This window comes from Gymnoscopelus braueri, assembly GCF_963280865.1.
Source record: "Gymnoscopelus braueri genome assembly, chromosome: 13".
NCBI lineage: Eukaryota > Metazoa > Chordata > Actinopteri > Myctophiformes > Myctophidae > Gymnoscopelus > Gymnoscopelus braueri.
Window position 1 is genome coordinate 10042391 of NC_137615.1, and position 14966 is coordinate 10057356.

At 40.0% G+C, this 14966-nt stretch overlaps 1 protein-coding gene across 3 annotated transcripts; it reads right to left on the minus strand.

Annotated features, from left to right (window-relative positions):
- Positions 1–1207: 1207 nt before the first annotated feature.
- LOC308098884 (cytochrome P450 3A30-like) lies at positions 1208–14257 on the minus strand. 3 transcript variants are annotated; one of them, XM_080447346.1, is made up of 14 exons: positions 14137–14257; positions 9061–9154; positions 8187–8239; positions 7346–7445; positions 6328–6441; positions 5428–5516; positions 5068–5210; positions 4804–4931; positions 4153–4228; positions 3891–4051; positions 3596–3663; positions 2505–2663; positions 2208–2370; positions 1208–1473 (listed from the first exon to the last, which is right to left on the minus strand). In XM_080447346.1, the coding sequence occupies exons 1-14, from the start codon at positions 14142–14144 to the stop codon at positions 1348–1350; spliced, it is 1482 nt and encodes a 493-aa protein (XP_080303472.1). In that variant the 5' UTR covers positions 14145–14257; the 3' UTR covers positions 1208–1347. The 3 variants fall into 3 exon arrangements, with proteins under 3 accessions (XP_080303472.1, XP_080303471.1, XP_080303473.1); XM_080447345.1 differs by lacking the exon at positions 14137–14257 and adding an exon at positions 10158–10303; XM_080447347.1 differs by lacking the exons at positions 2208–2370; positions 14137–14257 and adding an exon at positions 10158–10303.
- Positions 14258–14966: the final 709 nt, after the last annotated feature.

Genomic DNA, 14966 nt, shown 5'->3' on the forward strand with positions numbered 1-14966 from the left:
GGTATGGTTTGACACCGACACTTTTTTGTTCGTTAGGACACTGTAACTGCGCTGGTGTCTGCATGCAGTGTAGTTGTATAGGTGTCTACTTTTGTATACTGTTGTTCTTTATTGATGGTATTGTTATTTCTTGCCTTTGAATTATTATTATTATTATTATAGATGCTTTGAGTTGGCGGAGCTGATGCACGTGCACTAGCATGAAGTCCGACGCATGGGGTTCAACATTGGTGAACCATGACCCGGCAGTGACACGCACCAACCAATGGGAGAGATCCGCCATGCGTTGGGGAATGCAAGGAAGATCATACAAAACAAACAGGCAGACATCAAGCATATTTCATGTTCAATGAATGTAAACATTTTACCGATAGGGTAAAATAGCGATAGGGTAAAAAAGCTTATGTGAACATAATGAAGAAAAGCAGAATAATACATCACTATCCCAAATAAATGGAACGTTTTTATTAATCATACAGTTTCACATACAAATGTAGGCTACAAAAAACTAAACATCTCAATCGAACCCTTCTAACATGAATGGGTCATTCATAATTATTGATTTAATTCTACTTACACCCTCTATCCTCAGTAAAAACTGACCTACATTTTTTGGACCGCTTTTTTCTGTCAACACCAAATCTCTTCATCGCGACGCGTTGTGAGCTTGTAGATCGGCTATTTTTGGAAAATGTTCCCACCCAGAATAGGCATGCTTGGGTTCACGTGCATATGTTTTCATGTTGTTTGCGTGCATTCCTCTGTCCTTCTATAAATAGCACTAGTCAAACGAATTACACATCCGGAAAACCGGCACTTTGTTGGCACTGCCCACCAGTTGCTCAAAGCCCCGGGAGATAACAAAGAAACGGACGGAAATGGGTGCATCTGCCGCATTGGCTTGCGATCAGATGCGGCATTCTGCCGTGACTGTGTGACCGTACCATTCGTTGAACAGAGTCTCCCCAGGCCTCTAGGCTCTATACAAGAGTCCGCTAGTATTCCCTTTCCCTCCCTCTCCCATTGAACCTCTTTGACAAAAAAAAAGCCAATCTAAAAGCTCACAGCACGTTGCTTTGCAATGCATGTGAGCTTGCAGATCGGCTATCTTTGCCAAATCTTCGCCCCCAGAATAAGGACACTATAGAGTTCAAGTGGTTCCGTGATTAAATGGGGCACTCAATTAGTGGAGTGTGTATGAGATTGGTTGAGAATAGAAGCATGGAGCAGAGGCCGACCGATGGACGGCTGCCAGCAACTGAAAAGAGTTAAAAATTAATAAACTGCGCATTCAGAAATGCTCAGTGTGTTTACATTATGTGCGAGTGTGTTGGTTTGGTTTCTCTGTCACTGGACGTCATCCTCGCTCTGCTTGTGCTCCTCGTTTTCTGATGTGGTGGAACGCGCCACTAGTTTCATTTTGATTGGCCGTAGTGGACCGAGGAGACCCATCGGATCCATCTGCACAGGGATCTGGAGAGTGGAAAAGTTTTGTCAAATAAAAACAACACAGACACACACAGAACTAGACACACAGTCTAGTATATAAAACATTCTTAAACGGGGAATCCAGAATCCACAAATGAAGAAAAGACTCCACATAACACAGCAAAACGATATAAAAAAATCCATCCATAAAGTCCAAAACACCGTTCATATTATCATTTAGATTCTGTTCTACTGAAGTCTGCTGAGAAACATTCCAGAAATATCACCAAAGATGAAGAAAATCAACCAGAGCTTAAACACATGCACAAGAGTGCCCAGGCGTGTGCGTCTTTCGTGCATGAGCCGGTTTAGCATTCTACAACCATAGAAGAAGAAAATATAGAACGTGGATGGATTTATGGATGGATTTTTGATATATTTTTGCTGTTGTCTCTGATAAATTTTATTCCGAAAGTTTTTTCTTCCTTTTTGGATTCCAGATTCACAGTTAAGGAATGTTTTCCAAACAAAAATTCTCTGTTAGTCAAAGACACCACAGGGTAGGTAAACGATAGAAATAACGTAATTACTTGGGTGAACTCTATACTATGGTTGGCTCTTTTTTCCCTCCACACAAAATCTCTTTGCCTTAAATAGCTGATCTACAAGCTCACAACCCGTCGCAAGGTTTCATGTGATTAAATGTATTGTATGGATGCAGCGAGTTCAACAAATGTATTGCATCTCATGTGAGTATTATAAATGTTAGGATGTGTCACCTCTGTCTCCTTGCAGACGGAGAAGCTGTAGTGTCGTAGGACTTCCACTAGGGCCAGTTTGATCGCCACCAGGGCAAATCGCATCCCGATACAGTTCCTTGGTCCTGCCCCAAATGGCAGGTAAATATATGGGTCAATGTTCTGCCTGTTCTCCTTGCTGAATCTGGTCCATAGACAGAAGACAGAGGGTCAAATTGAAGCTATTTGAGTCTGTCAATGGAATTGACCCGGTACTTTTTAAAAACGTATGATATGCGGAACTATGTAAGAGTTGACAACATGTCCCCAAGCTGCTACCTGTCAGGATTAAAGTCCTCTGGTTCTGGCCACAGGTCGGGGTCGTGGTGTAGAGCATACACTGGGATCATAACACACATGTCCTTTGGGATGGTGGTTCCATTGATCTCCACTGTGGCCTTGGCAATGCGCTCCACACGTGGAGCAGGCGGGTAAAGCCTTTAAACAGAATATTTGACAAAGAATCAAGATTCCATGCCCACACAAATAATGCTACAGTGATGTATGTGTAGGCCATCCCCAGCCTGGACTTTAGTAACCTGGTGTGACACTATAGTCTGGATGCAGGCAATACTATTCTTCAAAGAATACATTAACATTAAAGTTAAAATAAGAACAGCCAGCAGCATGAATATGTAAGCACACTAACAAGATGAAAACAGTTTTGCTTCCTCTGTCATCATGTAGAAAGACACCAGCAAACATGAAAACATGAAGGAAAGTTTCTCATTAAAACAACTTTTTTCACTGAATTGTGTTCCTAAAGCATTTGCACCAGTGAATCCGTACTCAGCATTTGAAAATAAAAGCCTGTTGCCCAGCCAACAGATGTTTGTTCCTTTTCGATATGCTAATCAGCATTTCTTTGGTGTGTGGAGAGAAACAATACATATATTTTTAAAAATCATTTTTTATATTTCATTTTTTCTTTTTAAACTTTTTCAACTGCTCACTGTATTTTTATGAAAACCTGGCCAAACCTGGCCACTCAACCATGATCTAAATTATTTTATATTTTTTATGAAAATAAATTATATTAAAAGATTGGCTTCAATTGGAAAAGTGGGCAATCTTCCATTACTTGCTACTAATCCAGTAGGTTCTCTGATCCTGTGGACTCATACGGGTTGCGAGAATTGAAACTAGATTCATAACTCAGTAGTGGAGGCTCCTGAGATATGGCCTAATTTGTATTCAAAAAGATAATAATATCTTATCTTCATGAAGGTCTTCCCATCGGTTCAGGAGATATTTTCTTTGCATTCAAGCATACAGACAGACAAACAGAACCTATTAGAAAACCCTGCTACAGACATGACCTATTAAAATACCCTGCCACCAAAGACGTATAGGGACCATATGTACAGTACCTCAAGGACTCGTTGACCACGCAGTCCAAGTACTCCATATGCATCAGAGTCTCATACTGGACAGGACCCTGCCAAGATGAGATCAATCCCAAATTACTTCAGTGAAGTGTCTGTGTGTTTATTATGCACTGGGTATAGCAATTTAATTCTGTGTAGGAGTTGAGTTGTGTCTACTGTAGATAGATAGACCTTTATTGATCCTGTGGGGGGGAATCAATCGCCAAGAGGCAGTACAGCAGGAAGAGTTACAAAGTTACAGATACAGAGTACAGAGTTTACAAAAGTAAAACTCTACCTCATTGGGGAAAGTGGTGTCTATTTCTTCTTGCAGACGTTTCATGATGTGAGGGTTTCTTGCCAGGTTGTACGCCAAGAAGGTGAGAGCAGTCCCGCTGGTCTCATAACCGGCGACGATAAAGATTGTTGCCTGGGACAAGATCTCATGATCACTCAAACCTGTTGAGCGAGAAATCAAAGATCTGGAAATGGATCTCATATGGCATTAGAACACCTTTTGAGTGTGTGTTGTTTGATGTCACTATACAGTAAGTGCTCACCATTATTAGGGTCCTCTCCCTTGGGGTTGTTGTTTTTCTGTGAGTCAAACATTAGCTGAAGGAAATCCACCCGACCCTGAAAGCGAACAGAGCAGTTAACATGTTTACAGTCCACTCACTGTGTTATATTTATTGGGACGGATGGACGGTATTCAAAATGTATTTACTTGAGCACATTTTGAGTGTACAAAAGTAGTATCAGCATCACAATATACTTTATAATACCAAAAGTAAAAGTACCCATTGTGCAAGTTCAACATAAAAAATCTTTTCGACGCTTTGTGAGCTTGTAGCTATTTTCAAATGGCCGAAATATATAGGGCTGAAGTGGTTAGTGTTTTTTGGTAATAATAATCAACATCTACAAAGTAACCAGTAACTAAAGTTTTCATATAATTGCAGTGGGGTAAAAGTACAATATTTTCCTCTGAGATGTAATGGGCTAGAAGTACTGTAAAATCAAAACTGGTAAATAGGCCCACTGAAGAAAGTAAAAAAAAAATACCTCAAATTTTTACTTTTATACTTGAGTACATGTACTTAGTTACTTACACACCACTGCACCTCACCTTTTATTAAATTACTTCAACGACTTCCCTACATTATCTAACCACAATGCAGTATTTCTTGGTTATGTGTCACCATCCAGACCTGGAGTGAGTTGCTTTGACGTTCCGCTTTGACCTTCCTCAGAACGGATCCAAAGAAGCCGGTGCAGGATTTAGGGAACAAAGAGCAGCCCAACACTTCCAGCAGTGGAATAAGAAATGGGAACATCCCTGATGAGGAGAGACAGTGGGCAGGCAAACAATTACAGACATCTGTGTTAATTATCAACATATAAGATTCTAGTTCAGTCATCAGATTTACTCTGCTGTCTAGTGTCATTGTAAAGAAAAGCAAGGGAAGGAACACCTTGTAGGAGGAAGAGAGGAATGTTGACTCTGAACAACTCTTTGGCGTGGGTCGTGAAAGGATCTGAGGGGTTGTGGAGAGAATCAATGTCCACGCTGAACGCACAACTGGCCATCACATCCATACTGTAGGTCCCAAAATAACTACAAACAGACATAATGTTAATTCACCACTCAGTGGAGCCACCTATTGTAGTGGATAGGTTGCACCATTTGATGTCAGTGGGTCTTGGCTGCACCTCAGCAATACATGCAATACAAAACACATGCAAGGATTTACTAACTGTTTTTTTTTAGGAGCAAAAGAAAAGTGATAGGATTCACATGGTGTCTATAGTTGTCCTTATAAGGGATTACTCACTCCTTCAAAGTGATGACTTCATCATTGTGCACCTTGCTCCTCAGGCTGTCCATCAGCTTGCGGGAATGGTGCTTCATGATGCTAAACATCTGACACAGATGGAGAGGAGAGAAAAATGAAGAGATGCACATGAAAGGTGGAGACGAATCTATCGCCCCTGAAGGAAAAAGATACCAGCTCCCTAACCAGACTGTCTTGGGGACATAAAAGCGTGGATGCCCCTAAACGTTCTAATTTTCAATAGATTTAAAACAGAGGTAATGTTGTTTAGACCCAGTGCCTGTGATACTTCTCTGAACCTGGGTTCCCTGCAGCCATTTTTAACCTTAACCAGTAGTCACACCTTTTGGTGACAAATTCGACAGTGACTTTATATGTTTGACAAACAGATACACTCAGTTGTTAAATTTAGTTTTTTTTGTATCATCTGAGGCTTTTCTCTGTTTCTCTGTGTTTGTGTTATGCAGTGAAGAATGCATCTCTGTGTGAACCATCCTCTGACAACTGGTACATATATCTGTGTCACTTGTATGCCCATACCTGGATATCTCTGTAGGCCTATCTGTCTGCCTGTCTTGCTGTGTGTGAGTGGTGGAAAGTAACTAAGTACATGTACTCAAGTACTGTACTTAAGTACAATGTTGAGGTATTTGTACTTTACTTGAGTATTTCCAATTTCCAATACTTTTACTTCTACTCCACTACATCTCAGAGGCAAATATTGTACTTTTACTCAACTACAATTATTTGAAAAATGTAGTCACTAGTTACTTTGTAGATTTTGATTATTATTACAAAACTTACATTAACCACTTCGGCCCTATATACATTTCGGCCATTTGAAAATAGCCGATGTACAAGCCAATGCCATTGTGAGCTGTGTGGTGGAACACTTCTCACCTCCTTGATACGTCCACTGGTGAAGGAGGGAGAGAGGATGTTGCGGATGCGTCTCCAGTTGTCGTCTTCTGCTATATTAACAGCATCATAGAGGTCTCCATTCAGACGCAGGTTCTACAGGAGAATACTGGTCAGCACAGGAGTGTGTGTGTGTGTGTGTGTGTGTGTGTGTGTGTGTGTGTGTGTGTGTGTGTGTGTGTGTGTGTGTGTGTGTGTGTGTGTGTGTGTGTGTGTGTGTGTGTGTGTGTGTGTGTGTGTGTTAACGTAATCATATTATTCAAATGTTTCGTTTTTTTTTACTTATTATGTACATTATTTTTTCAAGAATGGTGAAAATAGCAGGTATAATAGCTCACAACGTATTCATATCATGACTAACTTAACCCTAACCCTCGTGAGCTTGTAGATCAGCTATTCTTGCCATTTGTCATCAAAGTATACAATAGACTATAGAGCTTAAGTAGTTAAAGTTCACCTTTGATGATTGCCATCGTTTTACGTCACTGGGCGTATATTTTGTACACTCGATGACGTGATTCAACGCCTTTGATGTCATCGTTTCGTCAACATTTTGCTGAGCGTTAACTACTGTACAAGATACTGTACATTATACCCAGTGGTTTACAACCTTCTTATACTTCTTATACAACGAATATCGACGCTATTTTTAAACTTGTTTAAATGATATGGCCAATAATTCCCAAAACATAAGGTTGAAAGTGGTTGCATTTTTTATGGTATTAGGGTATTACTGTGCTTCACAATATTGTACATGTGGGAGTTAGCTATGTTAAAGTGACAATGTTAGACTACCCCCAAGTGTGATCTCTTTTTTTTAAAAACATAATTATACATATTTTAATATTGTATAATGCTGATAAAAATCCAAGAGTTTTGCCAATTATTTGGAGGCCCACTTGCAGCATCCTCGCAGTCCAGCAGTGGGCCCCGACCGAAAGGTTGAAAATCGCTTCTATAATTCATTGATGTCCATTCTAATACATTTGGGAGTTCTTACCCGTCGATTAGTAAAGTGGGAGAAGCACTCCTTCACCAGAATGGTTTTGATCATGCCTGGATCCATGACAGCCAACATGGGCATTTTTAACTCATAAATGCTAAGCACACGCACGCACGCACGCACACACACACACACACACACACACACACACACACACACACACACACACACACACACACACACACACACACACACACACACACACACACACACACACACACACACACACACACACACACACAAACAAAGTTTGCATCAATCAAATCATAATGTATTTTTTTGATACACATAAACGTACTAAATTACTAAATGACAGCAAGGGGAGACCTTGACGTAAACACATCACACCAGTTTTAATCATTTTCATATACCAGGCAATTAAATTAAACTAAACACAAAGCAACATGAAAATAGAACATGGCACCCAGTTTGATTATGCCTTAGGCCACAGACCCCCAGTTGTTAGAATTCTTTATCTCTGAGAATCCAGCACTGTAAAATCATCTGTGTTAATTTAACCCATTTAGACCTGAGGCCGATTCTAAAAACACCTAAATCCTAACCTAAGTTTATTGAAAAACTTCAAATATTTATATATTGAAAGATAGCGAAACAATTATGTTGCTATATACATATAGCAACAAGAACCCCAAAAGACTTGAAAGGTATAGTTACGTAATGCGGTTCCAGGTCTAAATGGGTTACTCAAATGGAACTACTGGGGTCCACTTGGTTCAAGTTGAACACTCTCTGAGTTACAGACCCAGACTTGTAATTTGGTTACTAACCATCAGCCATACAGCTGGGGACCCCCTGGGGACCCCCTTTGTGGACTCACCCCCACATTTTCCCAAACATCTTCGAGGACATCATGTCTTCTACATAATAAACCTAAGAGAAGAGAGAGAGAGAGAGAGAGAGAGAGAGAGAGAGAGAGAGAGAGAGAGAGAGAGAGAGAGAGAGAGAGAGAGAGAGAGAGAGAGAGAGAGAGAGAGAGAGAGAGAAATAACATCAGTGTCAGTCTACCTAAATTCATGTGCCACTGCTGTAATTGGAAATACTTTTGAGTTGGGGTCAAGAGAGGGAAGAGGGGGATGGCCATAGCTGAATGGGCTGAAGAGAGGCCATCTGGGAAACAGAAGGTCTGTGGTTCTGGTCTTTGTGTCAAAGTGTCCTTAAGCAAAGACACTTAACCACTATCTGGTCCCCGAGCGTAATAGCGCTCACTGCTCCTAATTAGTTAGAATGGGTAAATGTAGAGGGCAAATTTCACATAATTATGTAAGTTTCTATTTTACGTAGACTTGCCTAGCCAGACGATCTAAGATCACTGATCGATACGCCTGGTGACATTCAATGTGATAATAATAATAATAATAATAATAATAATAATAATAACTACTGCACTACAACCAATATAAAGACTTTAGGGTGGTCCTTTCTATTGGGACAGCATCATAATTGGTATTCAAAGAAAGTGGGCATATGTAGGCTTGTCAGCGGAGAGCTTTCTGCAACAGTTATTTAAATAAAGGTGAAATAAATTAAAAAATAAAATAGAGTGCAATTGCTCAAGCCTCAACACCGAATGTAATTCCCCAGACGATCAGTAGGTGGAGATCTCCAATCATATGGCTACGCCAGACTATATTTTACAAGCTGGGGAGAAAAATCTGAACATTGAACGCTGAAGTATACAGAGTCTTCCACACCTTGTCAAGTTTACTAATGGTGCCAAAGTACAGTGCAGGCTTGAAACAAGGGATTCCCATCCTCTCGAATACCCCGTAAGAGCTGCGGCCGTACCTACATGACATGAAGAGAGAGCAGAAACATGCAGTCAACATGCATGTTTCAACCACATGGTGGAAGAAGTACTCAGATTCTGTATATCGTTGCTGTCTGGCAGAAACCTCTTATCTCCATATTCTAACTTGTTATGTTCTTTCTCGTAAAAGAAAGCCCTATTTGATCATACTACAGCAAACGTATCTGCTGCTTTTGATACTTTTGAATTTGAATCCTGAAAAGTATCAGTTTTGGACATATGAGGTTTCCACCCGACAGAGACAATTTACTGTAGCAATACCACAATGAAGAAATACTAAAGTACGAGTGCTGCATTCAAACTTTAAATTAGTGAAAATACATAGCACTTACAGTACCAACCATTAAAGCACTTCATTATGCAGAATGGCCCATTATTAATGCATTAGTAATGTTGCAGCTTGTAAATGTGGGGCAAATTTTTATAATTTCACGTGCTGCTGTGTAGCTTCTTAACCTATAATAATACATCATCATTTATCACTTAATATATGTTTTGTATTAGTAATCTAAACCGGTAAAGTAACCAGTAACTAAAGATGTGAAATAATGGTAATGGAGTAAAAAGTATAGGCCTAGAATATTTGCCTTTGAGATATACTGTAGTGGAGAAGTATAAAGTATTACAAAACACAGACATTTTACTTCAGTACAGTACTTGAGTAAAAGTACTTAGTTACTTTCCACCAGTGGTAGAAACATGCAGTCATGCAACAACAACCTCACATGCTGTGAAGTCAAATAGAATGTAATGCCTCAACTTCTACATTCCAAGTGCTTGTCAGGGTGGGGGTCCCCAGTTCAAATAATTATGTTTTTTTGGGGGGTCACGGCCTGAAAAGGTTGAGAACCACTGCTGTAGCCTACAGTCTCTCATTGCTCTGCCCTACACCCTGTAGGCCTACTGTCTACACCCTGTGCAGTCTCTCATTGCTCTGGCTTTTCACCGTTCAAGTCTTAACAAAATGGAGTTCATCCTTACACAACAAAAAGGCAGATAAATACAGCCAACAGCGTCCATGTTTCAGTGGAGAAGAGAGGGAGGAAGCCCATGGTGGTGGTGTCCCGTTCTCCTCCTGGCGTTCTCTTGACGTTCTGCGTCAGTGCTTTGGACTAGAGGATCCGTGGTCACACTTTTCGACCCCAAATGAACTATGTCCTGCTTTCACCATAGGCTTTCACCCTTCCCACAGCAGGAGGAGTGTCTGTGTTTCCTTCAGTCCACTCTGTGGGTGGGGTTTTATCGCACATGTTTACACAGTGGTGGAAAGTAACTATAGGCAACTGTAAGTACATTTACTCAAGTACTGTACTCAAGTACAATTTTGAGGTACTCTATTTTTTTTTTTACTTTGCTTGGCTATGTCCATTTTTCAATACTCCAATGCATCTTAGAGTCAAATATTGTACTTTTTACTGCACTACAATTATTTGACAGATTTATATTAGGCCCTATTTTATACAAGTCACAGATTTTGATTAGGCCCGCCCTATTTTATACTTATTCTATTTGAAAGTAATCTATTTTTAAACTATAGAAACGTTGCTGTCCGTGGTTCTGTTGAAAACTTTTATACACAGTGGCAGCCTCTCATCTCTCACTTCGAGCACTGCAAACCATGTCACTGGATTAGACAAGTGTACAAACCACCTGAAATTTGAGGGTGTGGATTTTGATTTATCCTGGATCACAACTCATGAGGCGCATGCACCATTCGAGGCGGAGTCAACATGCTGTTTCCACTCTTTTTCTTTCTTTTGTTTCTTTCTTTTTTCCTTTTCTTCTTTCTTTCTTTTTAATTCTCTCCCTCCTTTGTCTTCTTTTTCCTCCTCTCCTCTTCTTTTTCCTTTAAATTTTTTTTCTCTTCTTTGATTTTTTATGGATGGGTAGGTGGGTGGGAAGGTGAGGGGGGGGGGGTAATTTGGGAGCAGGGGGAAAGCTGGAGGGGATGTTTTAAAAATTGAAAAACCCACAAGAAAGTACTGACAGAAATGAAATCGGCGGTAAATGTATTTACGCCATGTACTATATACATATTTATGTGATGTACAGTATCACTGCAGAATTGTGGAATACAAATTCTATTAAAAAAATAAAAGAAAATAGCAGATCTTCAAGCTCACAACGTGCGGGGATGCAACACGTTGGGAGCTTGTAGATCTGCTATTTTTGAAACCTTTTTTGAAAAAACAGACATTCTGCATGAGTACTTGCTTCAAGTACATTTGGATGCCAATACCTTTTTAGGTTTACTTAAATAAAAGATCGGATTTATTTTTCCACCACTGTGCTTACATGACAGACAATCTCTCTCTCTCTCTCTCTCTCTCTCTCTCTCTCTCTCTCTCTCTCTCTCTCTCTCTCTCTCTCTCTCTCGCTCTCTCTCTCTCTCCTCTCGCTCTCTCTCTCTCTCTCTCTCTCTCTCTCTCCCTCTCTCTCCTCTCTCTCTCTCTCTCTCTCATATCTCACATTATAAAAGTAAAAGCGTGACTCATATATTGTTTAGCAAACAGGTCCTCAATCCTTGGAATAGGCCAAAGGTTGTGAGGCCTGATTTACTGTGAGTTTATAATCACCACAAAGCTGTACTTTGCTACTGGAGGCACCTGGTTTAATCACTGGCACTGTGATTAAGGTTGTAGTTTGTTTTTTCTTCCATGACGGTCTGACGGTCAGTGTTGGAAAGTAACTAAAGTAATATGTAACTTAAAGTAATATTATTACTTTTTCCCAGTAACTAGTAACGTAACTAATTACTTTCACGTTTTGAGTAATATTATTACCTTTACTTTTTTTCAAAAAGTAATTTATTACTTTTTTTCACGAGCCTTGGTGGTACTCTGGGTTTGAGTGTGTTTATTTGATCCTGTGTTGTTTTTGGTCAATTGATATAATAGTAGACTGGTTGGGATCCAGTTGCTATGCAGGCTGCTTGCTGATCCGGTCTAGAGCGGATACGGAAACGTTGCGCACTTGTCTATGCGGAAGGGCGGGCCTTAAAGGATCTACACCATGAATTTTTAAAAAAAAATTGATATTTAATATCATATGGTGTATGTCCCTCAAACCTTTTTCAAAAGGTTTGAGCCTAAATCATCACTCAGATATACTCATCCCAAGTCAATTGTCTCTGGCTTATACAGCACTTTCAGCTGCAATACCAAAACGTCCTCTTGGGCAGGGGGGGGCTACTGAGCAATTCTGTCTGGCCAGCATCAATGCAATGGCAATGCAAGTGATGTCACTTGCATTGCCATTCTGAAATGGCCTGTTCAGACACGCCCATTCTGAAAATCTCTGAAATGAGAATGAATGACTGAATGTTAAAAAAAAAAAATTTTTGGGGTACAAGAGACACTGGGGAGCCCAAAAAATACCCCCCCCCCCCCCCCAAAAAAAAATGAAATTCATGGTGTGGCACCTTTAAACCGGATCAAACAGTGTTGCCATGTCTGCTTATTGATATGTGTTGCTATGGGAGCCTTTTTATTTTTGTATTTTATTAGAATACATTTTTTTAATAAACAACAGAAGTTGTTCATTTAGTCTGTAAGTTATGAATTCATACACAGTAAAAGTCTTAGTGTTAATATAATTGAAATGAGTGTACAAATAGAACCAAATGGACCCGTCATGTGTACAGAACACTTTTCAGAGTTAAATCAACAATGAGGATTTTACAATGTAGGCTGCAGAAAAGAGAAAAAAAACAACTGCTAATGTTGAAAATGCAAAGTCAGACTTTTGGGGAGAAAGGATGCAATTACTGGGGGCGAGAGAAAAAAAGTAACTAAGTAATAAGTAACTAGTTACTTTTGGCAGGGAGTAATAAGTAAAGTAACTACATTACTTTTTAAACAAGTAATATGTAATAAGTAACATATTACTCTGTTGTAGTAACTATTCCAACACTGCTGACGGTCCACAGTGGGCCCTTTTGTTTTGTCTGTTCAACTAATAACCTACAAACTCTGTCTGCACAGGTTCCATCATACTCACAAAAAAATAAATGAAAATATATATTTTTAGGGGTATTTTGGGCTGAGTTAAATCACGGGTCAAATTTGACCCGCTAATACCAAAAGTGTATGCAGGTTTCTAACACAATGCAAGGGTTAAGGAAGCAGCCAACTAGGGACTTAAAGGGTTCTTGCCTTTCTTCCCCCCTGTCCTCTGTAGCTCCAGTTTTCCCTCTTCTCTCAAGACCAGTGTTGCATTGGTCATTGCATGCGGTAACAGGCCATCCCACCAGTTTTTTGAGCAGGAGGACGCGCACGCACATGCACAGATGTGCACACGGGTACTCCACTCGATTAGTGAGCCAAGTAGCCTACCCACCTGGCTACTTTGCATAACAATAGCTAAGGTCGTCAGGTGTGTTCAAATACGTCCTCACATACACTGTATAAAAAGAGCATTTTGGCAACAGACAGTACTGTTGTATCCTATCTGCATGCAATGCAAGGATGCCTCAGCCACCATCCAAGAAGAGGAAGATACTCGTTCAGTTTTAGTTTTGCTTGTTTTGCTTGTTAATCTTGAAAATATCTATCAGCAGGAAATAATTATGTTTTATTTCAATGTGATTCATTGATTAATCTTGTACTGGCAATATTTACAAAAACTAAACTAAAGCTATAGTCATTTCCTATAGAAACATGTTTCCCACTATTTATGCACTCGTAATCGTAAATCTAAGTAAAATTAATCACAGATACATTATTAAAGTAACATTTCATAATGCTGGTCGGAGCTGTTCTGTGCGCACACGAGGGAACATTTATGCGCGGCGGCGGGAACTCCCGTACGTGCACGTAACGTCATTAAAATTGCATCCCACCAGTGACAAAATCACCAACGCAACACTGCTCAAGACAGTAGTGGACATATAAAATCTTCAGTTACTTGGCAATATGACATACTGTATGGAATAAACTTCATTTAGCAAAACTAGACTGACCTGTTCATTGACAAAGCTGTTTTGTTTTGTTTTGTTATCTCTGAAATGAAATCGTTTTTGCTCCTGTGAGTCTGTCCGTTTGTCCGCCTGTGAACAGCACCACGGGACCGATCTGCAAGCAACTTTGATCACACACTCCCAGTATATGCCAATGAAGAACCACATTTTTTAATCGTCCTCATGGTGGTGCTATAACAGGCCGCTTCACATTTTTTCTAACTCTTGAACCGTATTTCGTACAAAAGAGAGAGAAAGATGTTCCTTTTTCTTCAAACCACACTTTTTTGCTACTACTCCAAATCGGTACACATTACAGTATCTCTCTAGTCATATGATCACGATGTATCTGTCAGATTTTGTTCCAATTCCATTCCGATTGGCTACGATCGGATGTCAAGGTTTGCAGGAGGGGCTCATTTGGTACAAAATGCCACCAATCAGGACTGCAGCGTCCCATCTGCTCCAAATCTGAGACTCAAACACAGAGTCAAAAGCTACGCCCATACAGGGCACCACACATTGGATGGGATCTGCACTCTGTTTTGTTTTGCCCTTTTTTCCCCTTTTTCTTTTCCAGAATTGAACTTCAGGACTGGCAGTAACTGCCCAAGGAAAGCCAATTTAGCTGCTGCTTTACTGGGTTTCAGATGTGCTACCACATAGAGTATTTAAAAGCAATAACTAGCATTTTAACAAGATTTATAGGATGTAAAATAGTTTACCATTAGAACACTAATGTAATGGCTGTTGGAAATGGGACTTTGCAGTTTTATGTGAATTAGTCATGTCTTGGCTATTACTTCAATGCCACCTTGATGAATATAAGTATC

Bases quoted from the DNA above. Each gene is read 5' to 3' on its own strand.
- LOC308098884 (XM_080447345.1), bottom strand. From the start codon at position 10,228: ATGGGCTTCCTCCCTCTCTTCTCCACTGAAACATGGACGCTGTTGGCT. The intron at 2,371-2,504 runs GTAGCAGCTTGG...TCTATGGACCAG, and splicing joins GAGGACTTTAATCCTGACAG to ATTCAGCAAGGAGAACAGGC. The intron at 1,474-2,207 runs GTGACACATCCT...TCCACTCTCCAG, and splicing joins CCGTCTGCAAGGAGACAGAG to ATCCCTGTGCAGATGGATCC.